The sequence below is a fragment of the Excalfactoria chinensis genome, chromosome 5 (genome assembly GCF_039878825.1).
Source record: "Excalfactoria chinensis isolate bCotChi1 chromosome 5, bCotChi1.hap2, whole genome shotgun sequence".
Classification (NCBI taxonomy): Eukaryota; Metazoa; Chordata; class Aves; order Galliformes; family Phasianidae; genus Excalfactoria; species Excalfactoria chinensis.
In genome coordinates this window covers 7,833,440-7,846,761 of record NC_092829.1, presented here as the reverse complement: position 1 = coordinate 7,846,761, position 13,322 = coordinate 7,833,440, and the positions used below count along the sequence as shown (strand labels likewise).

Sequence of the window (13,322 nt, the reverse complement as noted above, 5' to 3'; positions counted from 1 at the left end):
ACCAGCCCCAGGCAGCTGATAGAATGCAGGATTTATCCATTCAGGTAAGGACTGCAAGAATCTCTTTGCAGCTCAGAATTCAGGCTGTATGGAATCTCTTCATTTGCACAGCATGGCTACTTGTACAACAGATAACAGCTGACATCCGATTTCAGGTGCAGTACTAACGGGACCCTCCTGCCCAAACCTACCTCATGACTGCATGGAACTCTGCAAGAGACATTCTGCAAGGACAGAGGTCTATAAGCTACATACGCTTTCAAGGCACAAAGAGCTACTTTCTAATTTTTCAGTTCCCTTTAGTCATACAAATCTGGGAGGAAGCGAACAAGGAGGAAACAGAGCTCTCCTTGTGTAGAACCACTGGACAATCCTCTTACTACAGTAGGGAAAGCAGTGGTGTTATTCTCTGCTTTCTAAGAGAACAAAAATTGCGCTGCATTAGTTTTACCAAAAGAATCCAAAGAATCAGAACTAACTCCTTTCTTGCCTGCTTCCATCAACTGGAGGGAGAACTGAATTCTACGGATAGATTAAACCAGACCTGGTATTGCATGGGGCTGCAGGGAGAAGGAGGGAAATGAGGGAAGGCTGGGGTTGGGTGAGATCATATGCCATCAGTAGATGGGAGCCCTGGATCACCAGGCCCAAGCTTTAGTTAGCTGCACTTCACGTGACTGTCAGGAAATGGTGGCTGATGAGAATTAAATGGGAGAGGACAACAGGAGGTCAAAAGCATCAACAGGGACATCCCAGAGGAGTGCACTGAGTGACTGGGGAGTGAAGGGGCAGTGAGACAGAGCAGCTGAGGAAACTCACTGCAATGCCTACAAACTCAGTGGGTCACAAGGAAAGCTGAGAAAAGCCATGAAGTGCAGACACTTTCCAACATCCCTTTATCACCACAGATACACTGATGTATTAGGCCTGAATTGATACAGAAGACTATACTTCACTGTGCCTGCTGAATTCAGCCTGATTTTATCATTTCAGACAAGAAAAACAAAGGGAATGGCACAGCCAGTCTTCCACTCTGCTTCTACTAAGTTTTGCTTCCAGATGCCCAGGAACCAGTTGTTCCCAACTTTCAGGCTCCATAAATCACAAGGGATACATCATTTGATAGCAAGAAATGGCAACAGGAATTCACAGGAAATGCCATTTCAAAAGCCTATACAGCAACTACGTTTGGAAGCAATTTTGGCTACATCCTATTTATTCGGTCGCAGAAACCATCTCTCTTATTGAGAAAGGCTTCTCTCTCAATGCAGGAAAAAAAACAAACCAAACCCTTTGGTTTTTAAGCAATTCAGCCACACGACTTTAAGAAGCAAGGAGCAATTTGGCCTTGATAAAAAACAACTGCAAACCTCTTCCATGGAGAACTTGTGTGTACTGTACCAAAGGCAACAAAATCTGAGGCGCGCTACCATTCACCTTGGGAGAAGAGTTGTTTAAGTACCTTTTTCTCGTATACATCTTGCCAAACAATGCCAGCAAAGAATTTGTGTTGCATAATCTCCTTGGCATCATCAGGACCGCCTCCTAACCTGTGTGGGGCAAAAGAAAGAAGTGTTTGAATACAGTTATTTTTTTCCTCGTACAATTTTTATTACACAGTACTGAAGAAATTTGGAGTTTACATAACACGTTCCAGAGCAGCTCTAGCATTTGCTTCGCATTTGTTTTCTCTGCAAGTCCTGCTGGAGTCTATTTTAGATGTCAACGCGGTTCCTCTAAAAGGTTTGAAAACACGTTAAGAAATCTCAGTATGTAATTAAGGCTCCTGTTAAACAAACAAACCAACCTCAGAAAGGATGCTGTCCTACGGCCTAGAGCAGATACTGCAAGTAAGGGTCTAAGCAACCTGGCCTTCCCTCCTCTTAAATTAACAAGTCGCTGCCCCTTGGAGATTTCAAGAGCAGAGCAATGGCAGCAATAAAACTGAATTTGATTTTGACGCTTAAGAGAGGCAAGGACTTTTAAGACAAACTGATCTATGCAACCTGATTTAAATTTCCATTAAAGCAAACAGTTGACAACTGCAGTGATAATATCATCTTGTATGCAAATCCTTCCTCCTCTTCAGTTTCAAGGAAGCACAAAGGGTGTTTTATTGGTGTAAAGGTAGATCAAGATAAAGCATTTTTATTCCAGAATAAAACTGTCCACACAGCTTATAGACGTAATCCGTTTAGTTGCAGTCTGGAGCTAACAGATGCTTAAATTTTGCTGTGGAAGTTAAAGTGCTGCCTGAAATACCAAACCACATCTGCACACGAAGACCACGCATTGTGAAAACTGAACACATACTGAGCCATCAGCAGGAGACTTACGCCAGGTAACAAGGTGAAGAGGCTCTCTGGCTTTTAAGTGCAAGAAGTGCTAACCTGTTAACCTAATCTGACCTCTGGTATCCGCGAGTTCTCTATTCCTGCTGCCATCCCAACTCCACAGGCAAACTGAGAAGTTAACTTGCTGATATGGGCTTGGAATACTAGCTCCAGGTGATCAATGCATACTAGTTCAGCACCCATGCTTGCTCCCTGTCCCTGTTTTATTTAGTGGCACAGCATTCTAAGGGGTCTGCTTGTCTTTGTTTCTTCAGGAAATCTGCAGTGCAACACACAACAGACTGCCAGGCTTCAAGTCACAAAGTGCTGAAGGACACTCTGTCTCCCCTAGTAAACAATAAGTGCAAGCCCAAGTCCATCCCAGAGCCCCACAGGCCACAACAGGACAGATGATGGCTCTCCTCTCTGTGTGCCAGCATGGCATACAGCTGCAAAGCCACCTGGAACAGAGACAAACGCCAGGGTAGCCTGGGAACAGAGACAAAATCTGTGAGTAATCATCTCTCGGCTGGTTCCCTGCAGGTCTAGAGAGTTTGCCAAGTCTATATCAGGCTCCTCCACTGCTTCCCTGGTGCAGATGAAGATGGCCAGTGAGGAAGAGGGTGGAATCGATCAGTTCTTTCCTCCTTACTCCCAGATGGCACCAGGCTGCACTCCAGCATCGAAATTCAGGAGTTATGAAGTGACTGAAAGCTACAAAGAACCCAAGTACTGTTTTGCACAAGTATGCAGAAAGGCTGGCTGATTGCTGCCATACACGAGTGCTTTGGAGAATACATGATCTATTATAAACCTTTGTTCCACGAAGGGCAAATACACACTCAGGAAAATGCCAAGAGAAACCCCAGATGTTTTACTTACCTTTTAAAAACCGATACTATTAAACAAACCCATTCAAATCTAATGGAAAAATGATAGAAAAAGCATGTTTTGGATATGAACTTATTCCCAAATATGCTTGTGCTTTTCAGAATTATTATGAAAAGACCCTCTCAAGGTGAACAAAACCACGTCAGCACCCAATGCAAAAAGCAAGCAGAGAACTGACAGCCCAACAGGTTTGTTTCTCATAAGGAAATGCAGCCACTGAAGAGAAATCCACCATGAACAGCAGACTTTTTCAAGGCTCCTGTACAGTGAAGTTAAATTCTATACACCTAAGAAAGATTGTGAATGTGGGCAAAGGCCTGCAACACTTCCAGGTTACAGACTTCTGTTGTTTACACATTTGCACGTGCACCACCCTCAGATGAAAAGACAGTCATGGCTTCAGGCTCCAAAGTTTGGCTGCTGTTTTGTTTCCATGTGATTTCTCTGACTCCCCCCCACCTCTAAAAATGGTTCTCGAGTGGTGTAAATACACCCACTTGGCTCAAGAACATCAGCTCAGCAAAAGCTCCTCGTGTTCACCAGGTTGGAACACACAGATGCTTATTTCAGCCTCTCTGATACAGTCAGGAAGGAGAGCAGTGCTGTACTTTGGTATGGTCCTTACCCTTACATGTCTCAGGCAGCCAGAGAAATGTATTTATGAACTGCATCTACCCAGCTTTCCTGGGGCCAGTGGTAGCAGCACAGAGAAGCTCTGGCCTGAGTCTGCTCAAACTTACATCCAGACCGATCCTGAACAACTTTGGGTGAAGTAGCAATGGCATTAATGTGACTAATGTTACCGTGTACAACAGCTAAAGCTCAGCTTCCCTTCACAGCAGTTGGTGAAACACACACACACCTGATGAGCAGTTCAAGGGATAACAGGATGCTGAAGCTTTCTGAAGATGACGTTTTTGTACTTACAGCACACAGGCTTCAGACAGCAGACAGCTTTCACACACAATGCCAAAGCTCTGCAAGCCCACAAGACATGAAGCGTGCTGCAGAATGGGAGCAGCTATTCAAGAGTTTATTGCAGAGGAAGCAGGGGAGGGGTCCCCCCACAGCCCCCTGCAGCCCATACAGTTGTCACCCCCACCTCTTCCAAAGCCAACAGCAGCTGCAAGGGCTGCAGACTTTGCTGTGTCTGAGAGCAGGTTTGCTCACGCTGCTTACCCTTCATATAGCAAAGCACCACAGAGAGAACAGAAACACCTGCAGCTCTGTGCAGTCATCCGACCTTCTAACAGGTCTTCCTCCTCTGAATTCCTGCATGGCAACGTCCCTCAGCACCACCAAAGAAGACACTGATGAAATGAAGCAGCTTGTGATAAACACGTGGAAAGAGGCTGAATACTGGAGACCACCCTCCTCTGTGGTGGGGAGCACAAAGGGATGCAGTGAAAACAGCATCAAAATTCAGAGGAAACAGCCCTGGAGGTGCCTCGGGTTTAAAACCTGCCAAGGTTCAGTGCCTCTGAGGCTCTCTGCTGGTTGCAGTGCACCCACACACCCAAGCTCAGCCCATCTACACGGAGCCCTCTGATGTGTGCCCATCCTCACAAGCTGCAGACCCTACAGTTAGATAAAGAATAATAAAAATGCCACCAACTTTGCTGTTTTATGTGTACAAATATGCTACGATTGCCTCCTTCCATTTGATCTATGATCACAAAGCAGCAAAGGAGAATTTCAGGTCACACTGGAAGGAAGTATTGGTAGAAGAGATTTTTTCCTTCTTAGGAAAATTAAGGCTCACATTACAAGATTAATAAACTTATATCAATCCCAAAAGAAACTTCAAAATTCCTTTTCTCTTACAAAATGGATTTTATACGACCAAATTTAGAATACAGCCATTATTAAAAGCAGAATGCAATTTACTGTTCTTCGTATTTTCCCCATATGCCTGGGAGTTGCTATTACTGAAAGGAGAATGCTAAGACTGCTCCTCTATTTCCAGCTCACGTACAACAGGTAATTTGTAAGATTTAATTCACCAACTCCGCTCACAATTCATTACCAACTTACAATGAGTTTCATTATTTCAACTTTTTTGGGGGTTGGGGTGAGAGGGATTTTACTGGAAAGAAGAATATGTCCCTGTTTCGTTTTCTTTTTGCTCATCTCGGTCCCACTCTCAAGCCCACTAGCAGTAACTAAATGCCAGCGATGATGCTTTCTGCCACAGACCCTACAATGAAGCCAACTTCTGCCAACCACTGAGCTTTGCTGAGGAGGGGATTTCTGTTGAATTACACAAATTCCCCCAAACATCATCGATAGGTTAATGTGAAATGGACTGCTGCACATTACTTCATTTCAACTGACTGTATTTTGTGGCTATCTGTGTGTTTTCCTTTAGCGTGGCTGAATGACCTCATAATGAGTCAATCGCCACATCTGTCAGGCGCCCACCTCAACACAGACCACACCGTGTGAACAGCTGACAGTAAAACCCGTAACCCTACAAGGGCAGGGCAGGACCCAGAACTACCACCTCCCAGTGCTCCCAGCTCAGCTCTCCCTGCTGCCTGAAACGCCACCCAGTGCACTGCACTGCAGAATCCCAACTGCAGTTCAAAAGCTGAGTGTGCAGTGATTGGTGAGAAACCAGTATTTCAAAATGGTCCACGATCCAAAAAGCTTGGGGAGGCACGAGTGTAATTAGCAAGGTGCAGGCGTGTGTGCAGGCTTTTCTACTCTATAGTTATTTCTATCAGCAGCAGGAAAATCATCTGTCCAACAGATCAGAGCATCAGTGGTTCCAAGCCTGCTGAAGATACACGTGAAGAAGTGGCTATTTGTATAAAATGAGCATGCTGTGGAGTAATTATTGGCATTGGAGAAACCTTGCAATCAGAAACAAGTGGGCGTTCTTTGTTTGTAAACAAACTGTATTTTGGTTCATCAAAGATGCTCCTTTAAGAACAAATTACAGCAGATGCTGCTTGTGTTGCCAGAGATTGAAAGGCACCACCTGAATAAGCTACAAGAGGGTCACAACTGTATTTAACCCAGGGCCTTCCTAGACAGGAATCCCGTTGGCAGGGGCTGCAGCCACATTTGCTGTGCTGAGTACCCAGGGGGTTGCTAATCCATCACACAATCAAAAGCAGTGATGGAAAGAGTCCACTCCTGTGACAAAAATCCCTGCTCCAAGAAAGCCAATACTGGCAAAATCCATTTTCACATTAAGTGCGTGTGTACGCACAAACTAAACAAACATCGCAAAGCAAACTGGAATACTTGTTACCTACACCTCACGTGAAAGGTTTCCTAGTCTGGGTTCTTTTATGGTGAGAAGGTTCAGAGTCACTATTTTTGTTTGTTTAAAAAGTGTCTGGGCTGACAAGATAGCAGGTTTTCAGACTGATGTTTACCCTTGGTGCAAAGGTCAACATCCTTTTTGGATCCTGTTCTATTTTTCGTTACGTTTTGTTTCTTAGCCATTAAGGGTTTGGGGTTTTCTTTTTTTGTTGATGTTGTTTTTGTTTGGTATTAAGACAGAGGTTACTTTTTCAAAACAAAAGGAGGAAATGGGAAAAGTAGATTAAAGCACAGTATGAACTCCACCACAAACACGGTACAAACACCACCACCTGCTGTCCAAAGCAGGATGACAGATCACTGGCACAGACTGAAGAGAAAATTCAGAAAGCTTAATGTAAGCAGCCTGAACTTGGATAGATGGTAAAACTATTACTGCAGAGCAGCTGATAACTCACAGCAACGATCAGATTAACTATGACCAAAAGCAAGGTTAACTTGCTCTGTCCCAGGCCATAGCTGGCAGCCATCATATTCTGAAGTTCAATCTTCTGATCAACAAAACTGCTTCACGTTGCCACCTGCAAGCCAGCTTGAGTCAGAAGTTAAGATGAAACCAAATAGGTCTGTGTACTACATCCCTCATCTCTACTTGGTGGATGATAATTTTGAGCCAGTTAAAAACAAATCCAGAATTTCATCCAAAATGCCTTCCTTATTTTGAAATACAGAAGGACTGGCACGTGTGCATTCAGTCTCCCCTCGGGCAGAATCCTCTTCAATTGCTTCTCAGTGGTGGAGATATGGATCATTTAAATGGCAGCACAGGAAGAGCCACTTAAAGTCACTTGTCTAAAAAGACAGCTCCCTTTCACAGACACACCTCCACATAGCAAAGTTACTAACTTTTCTTGTGAAGGCCTTAAGAGACATTTTCCCTTGATTTATCATGCTACTTCTGAGTGCACGAGTGTTTAAAAACACAAATATTAAGAAACAGTCTCACCTTTGCTTAGGATCTTTCTTCAGCAAGCCTGACAAGAGAGATTTTGCTTCAGGTGACAAAGTGCGTGGAAATCTAATCTCTTCCATAAGGATGAGTTCAAAGAGCTTTTCATGGTCCTGATTGTAGAAAGGGAGCCGGCCACACATCATTTCATACATTACAACTCCTAATCCCCACCAGTCCACTGCACGACCATAGTCATTATCTTCCAGCACCTGTACAAAGGTAAGGAGAAGGCTTTAGAAGGCATTCCTACATTGGGAATGAACACAGAACTCAAGAGGTAAAATTAACACCAGCAAATTCATGTTCTCGTGTTACACAGCTGAATCTATTAGCACAGAGTGTTTTCAGAAGATCCTCCTTGAAAACAAAGGTCAAAAGAGACAAAGGAGAGCACTGTAGGGAAGAGGGGAAGAGAAGAAAGTGTGCGCGTTATGGCAACTTTCTTCTTCTCTTCCTTCTTCTACCCTCCCCCCTCTCATTACATCCATGGTAAGTAAGCAGAACCTTTGAAAGCCCAAAGGCTGAGGACTGTTCTCACATTACAGAGCCAGCTGCTGAATTTTCACTTATTCATCACAAACTGTTCCAAGTGGGATCTCATTAAAACATATATATATATATATATATATATAATTTTTTTAAATCTTCTTTTTTTTTTTTTTTTTTTAAAATGAGATCCCTTTTAGAACAGTATGTATATATATATATATATATACACACACACACACATCATCAAGAAGCCATTTTGGGAAGAGGTGAAAAGCCCATCCATCTGTTACTTCAGAGACAACAACCTGAACATCACAATCATCTCCGTATTAACCTGCTCCTACTCAAAGGGCCATTCTGCACATCACAAAAGACCACCCACACACACACACCAAATGACTAACCCACATTCAGCCCTAAGAGCCAGATCTCCCCTCCTAACACTTGACCCACTGCAAGGCTGTAAAATGGCAGCCAATGTGAAATACTTCCCTTCCTCCCTCCTGTGGGACTTGCACACTGGCTCCAACACTGAAGGCCCTCACGTCAGGGGGTAAGCTTCTTCCAGTTCTCACAGCAGAAGAGGTTCAGCACATTCATTTTTTCCCCTCCCCTGGGCATTTCTACCCAACAAATCCCTGATTAATGCAGGACCTCAGCAGTGCCCTTGCTCCACAGAAGTACTTTCAGACTGCGTTCCTCATCCTTCGCACCAACGGTTGCTGAGGAGATCAGGAACGTTTTGTGGCTCGTGGAGTGGATGTAGGGAGCACTTCTCCAGACTTCGTGTCTCCATTGCAGTTGTCTGTAGCTGACACCAACAGTCTCATATTCCAAACCCTGTCCTCAGGTTTTACTTGCCATCTTCAGTCTTCTCCCGGGTCTACCCTGAACTGGGTACTGTCACCAAGTGTCAAAACCACCACCAGGCCACCACCATTCCCTCAGTGCATGGCGGCTGAATGAGTTGTACATTGCTCAAGTACAGAATTCCCTGCATTCAAAACTAACAGGGTGTAAGAGTCAACTGAAGTTGGCAGCTTTCCCTTTAACAGAAGCAGGATCTGAACCTCTTAGAAACCTTCAGAAATTTTTTTTTGCTGTGCAAAACTTAAATACTGAGACTCCCTGGAACAACTGTTTGTGCTGTGCCTCCCTTTATTCACTAATTATTCCCCTTAATTATCTAAACGAGGGAAAGGGCCTGCAGTAAAAATCAAAAGGCTGCCAGGTATTAGATTACCCCACGCTGGTCTATTTACAGCATCCCCTGCCGTATGATTCACACCAAACGACAGCTGGCTCTGCAGCTGCCCTGTATCTGTATATGGCCGACACAGCTGCCGGCCGGACAGGATTCCAGGAGCTGGCCTTCCCGAGGCAATGTGGCCCTTGTGTGACTGTGCAGCTCCTGCACAGAGTGCCCCACTTCAATCAATGCTTCCTGCTCGAGTTTACTTAAAATTAATTCATCATGGGGTCTCTCTGTTTGTGTATTTATGGGTTGCTGCAGGAGCTACGAGAGGAGAGGATTGAAAGCAGAGCAATAGTACCAGTATTAAAAATATACCATACTGAAAAAGGGATCGTGTGTCTGTGATTTACTGCAGTGTGCAGGACAGCAGTGAAACAAGGTCACTTCACTTAAAGGATGATCAATTCCCAACAAGCAGCTCTAGACTGCTGCGAGATGGAATGTGAAAGAGAAGGCACAACAGCTGTAAACATCACAGTCACTGATATATCTGACACATCAAAGTTGACATGGTTCAGTCACTGTCATCCATGCACAAGATTCCAATATGAACCTAAAAACAACTATGCAACAACTGTAAAAACAGGCTGCTCCACCAGATTCAAGTTACAGACACAGATAACGAGAACGAGACCTCTGCTTTTAAGGATGTTTGACCCTAAATGCACACAACATCACTCACGCACAAATTCCAGATTTTTTGCATGCTATCAACCAGATGACAAAAGCCTCCAGAGTTTAACACTCCAGCTCACAGATGGATTTGAAAGTAAAGGAGAGAGCTGGGTTAATCAAAAGGATCTGTCCTTCAGGGTTTTGGATGAGCCGACCAGTCATAAATATGAAAAAGAACAGAAAATAATACTACTGAAAAAAACAACATAATCTACACAGGGAACTGCCATGCACCAAGCTAAGAAAAAAACAAATACTTTTTGATCACCTCACAAAATCCCCAATGAGAAACTGAAGTTCAGCCACTGATTTTGGGAGGAGAGTCACCAAATGAAAGCTACGTTTATGAATAAAAAATACTCTTTGTTGTGCTGCTAATTACTCCCTGCATCAGTGCATCTCAAATTGAGCTGCACAGACCCCAATTTAGACATGCTGAAGATTTCTAGTGATCCACGGAGAGCTGGCTCCACCTCTTTGCTGCAAGCTACTTCGACAGGTGCCCATGTTCCTCATTATTACCAAGACTGCAGGCCCTTGAGAGCAGCTGGTAGTTAAAACAAAAAATATGAGAGCATACAACTGCCTCCACTGCCACCACCACGCAAGCTGCAAAAGCACTGATCAGCAGCAACATCAGCTCTCCACAGCAATATTCCTCCTCCACTTTGGTCTTCTGTGCTTTGTACCTCTGTGTTCTTGGACTCAAGGAAGGTTTGCAATGCACACCTCGAAGAAAGAATACATCCTGGGTGTGCCTGCAATGCCTAAACTCCTGGCAGCCCAAGACTTGCTCCTGCCTGTGCTCGGAGCTGGACGGCAGCCGTAACGCCATGGGTAGCAAAGTGCAGGCAATGAGCCCTCCTGTGAGGTACAGGGCATGAGCTCAGGCACCGTGCCCTGCTAATATAGCAACTGCTTCCAGACAGCTTGGAGCGTAGGCAGAGAAAGCCAGCATCTGCCTGCAAAATACCACGTATACATCTCCTCTATCACACAATTTCTCTTTTGATCTGCCCTTAGCTAACTCACTGCTCCGACAGCACCTGTGTTGCACAACTTCCCAAAGAAGTATTTCCAGGATGAATGTTACAACCATGGATTTGGATTTTATGTTTTTGCAAAAAACCATTTGTTGTAGAAAAACAGCCCCCAAAATGTATGCTTGGGGATTCAAGTTCCCTGTTTGGGCTTATTCCCTTAATAAATTAACCCTGAGGAAGACCTCACGTGTTTCCAGCCATGAAGCAGTTGGTAGTTTAAAATACACAGTGCTAAATAAAAGAGCTTGCTCCTTTGTACGAAGTTTTGGTGTTGTTTTGTTAACTTTTAGTTAACTTAAATTAGAATTCTGACACAAGAAGTAAGCACTCCTCTGTTAAAATGTAAACATCCCCTAGAGCAACAGGAAAATGCTACCGCATCTGGAAATTATCACACGTCTTCATAGCAAAGGTATGTCCCAGAATGATGAATAAAAGATTTTGAGTATGTAACAGCAGTGCTGTATGAACGCATTATGGCACAGGAGTTATTACGGATTGGTAAAGCTGTCATGGATGGCATTTAAACATATCACTTTGCCTAAAAGCCAGTGTAAACAGACCTCTGGTGCAAGATACTCCGGAGTGCCACAGAAAGTCTTCATTGTTGCTCCATCTTTTATGCCTTCTTTACACAGTCCAAAGTCTGTAATTTTTATGTGTCCATCTTTATCCAGCATCAGATTTTCCAGCTGAGAAGAAAACCCAAAGGAAACACGTTAGACATAACATGTGCTGCTCCTGAGTAAATCAATAAAAACCATGAATTTCTGCAGATTGATTGCAGTTTTGAAACATGTTTTCACTGGAGTCTGAACTACAGTAGCTGCCAAAGCAAATATATGCATTTATATCACTTTCCCTAGTTCTTTAGGGAGCACTAGGGGACTCATTTGCAGTCTTTGGGTAACTGGTCATATATACAAAACGATACAGAATGTAAACATATTTGTGCTTGCAAAATATTATCACCAACAGAACACCAGATTCTTAAAAATATTTCAAATTCCTAAAAATAATGCATTGATACTCCTCATATAACTTCATCCCTGCTTTTGTTCTTAAGTGACTGTGTAAAATATTCTGTACTATTAAAGAATAGTTAAATGAATGAAAGTAAATATGTAAGTGTAAGTTTAAGGAACCGTTTGTCAGAGTTCCTTTATATGAGAGTCATTTTGTACATCTACCCGACACTTGATATTCATTCTAGTCTGCACTACCAATTTGTAACAAGAACAATTTCAAGACAGAGGTCAAACTATGTAGGAAACAAAGTGCAATTTCAAAGGAATCCCAGTGATACGGGATACAAAATCCCAGCAGGAATCCCTAGAAGCACTTTGAAGAAGCCTGCAAATATTACCTAGCATGCTCCCAGTAGCATCACCTCATTCTCTCCTGAAAACACTTCTCAGAAAACCAGTTTTGTTGTTGCAACACCCTTGAGAACTTCCCAAGTTTGTTTTCCCTGAGGTTCCTTACTTGGTACGTTACCCCCTCTGCTCACCACACATAAGCCATTTGAACTTTATACAATTTTCTCTCTGCAAAAAGGTACTACGAAGATAGTGATGCACAGCAGATTGAAAGGAACAACAACATCCACGCAGTGTGAATTTGCATGTATCTGATAAGACCCGGCATGAAGAGTCCAGAATTGTATTTCATCACGTGTGAAGCCAAAAAGGTTTCTCTTGGAACAAGCAGTCAGGTGAGAATACAACCCACAATGCTCAGACCCTCTTTGTATTCTCCAAAACACTGCCACAGCCCTGATAAATGCACTAGACAAGCTCTTAGGCTACAAAAGTGCTTAGACACCCTGTAAAGTCCAGCCCGACAGCTGCAATAACTGTTATGTTAAACTTCAGTCAGAAAAGGCTTTCTTACAGTCAAGGCTCATTTACTTCTGTGACTAAGAAACCGAAAGCCCAAATCCAAAAAGCCTTTGAAATTGTTTTTCTACATACCTTCAAATCTCTGTAAACCACATTCTTCTCTGAATGCAGGTAATCCAGTGCTGAAACAATCTCAGCTCCATAAAAACGCGCCCGGTCTTCAGAAAATACACGCTCTCTCGACAGATGGAAAAACAACTACAAGAACAACAGTGTATCACATTTAGATAGTGAATGTTTTTGAGTTACATCTAACACTTTGCAGGCCATCCACCATCTGATGTTACCTAAGAGAAAACCCCATCCACACCCAGCTGTGATCCCAAATGTTTTAAAAACCATCATAAACAACGCATTATAACTCGTACTCACAGATGTATGCTAATAACTAGTTTGTGTGCTACACTTTCTTCTGTGTACAGAAAATAAAACCTTTTAATCAAATTACAG

At 43.3% G+C, this 13,322-nt stretch overlaps 1 protein-coding gene across 1 annotated transcript in view; it reads right to left on the bottom strand.

Annotated features, from left to right (window-relative positions):
* AKT1 (AKT serine/threonine kinase 1) overlaps positions 1-13,322 on the bottom strand; it is a 68,844-nt gene that overhangs the window by 5,616 nt on the left and 49,906 nt on the right. The window contains exons 9-12 of the mRNA XM_072337601.1: positions 12,945-13,070; positions 11,535-11,663; positions 7,504-7,718; positions 1,463-1,550 (exon numbers count right to left, since the gene is read on the bottom strand). Coding sequence (XP_072193702.1) covers positions 1,463-1,550; positions 7,504-7,718; positions 11,535-11,663; positions 12,945-13,070 — 558 coding nt within the window. The remainder of the gene's footprint in view (positions 1-1,462; positions 1,551-7,503; positions 7,719-11,534; positions 11,664-12,944; positions 13,071-13,322) is intronic.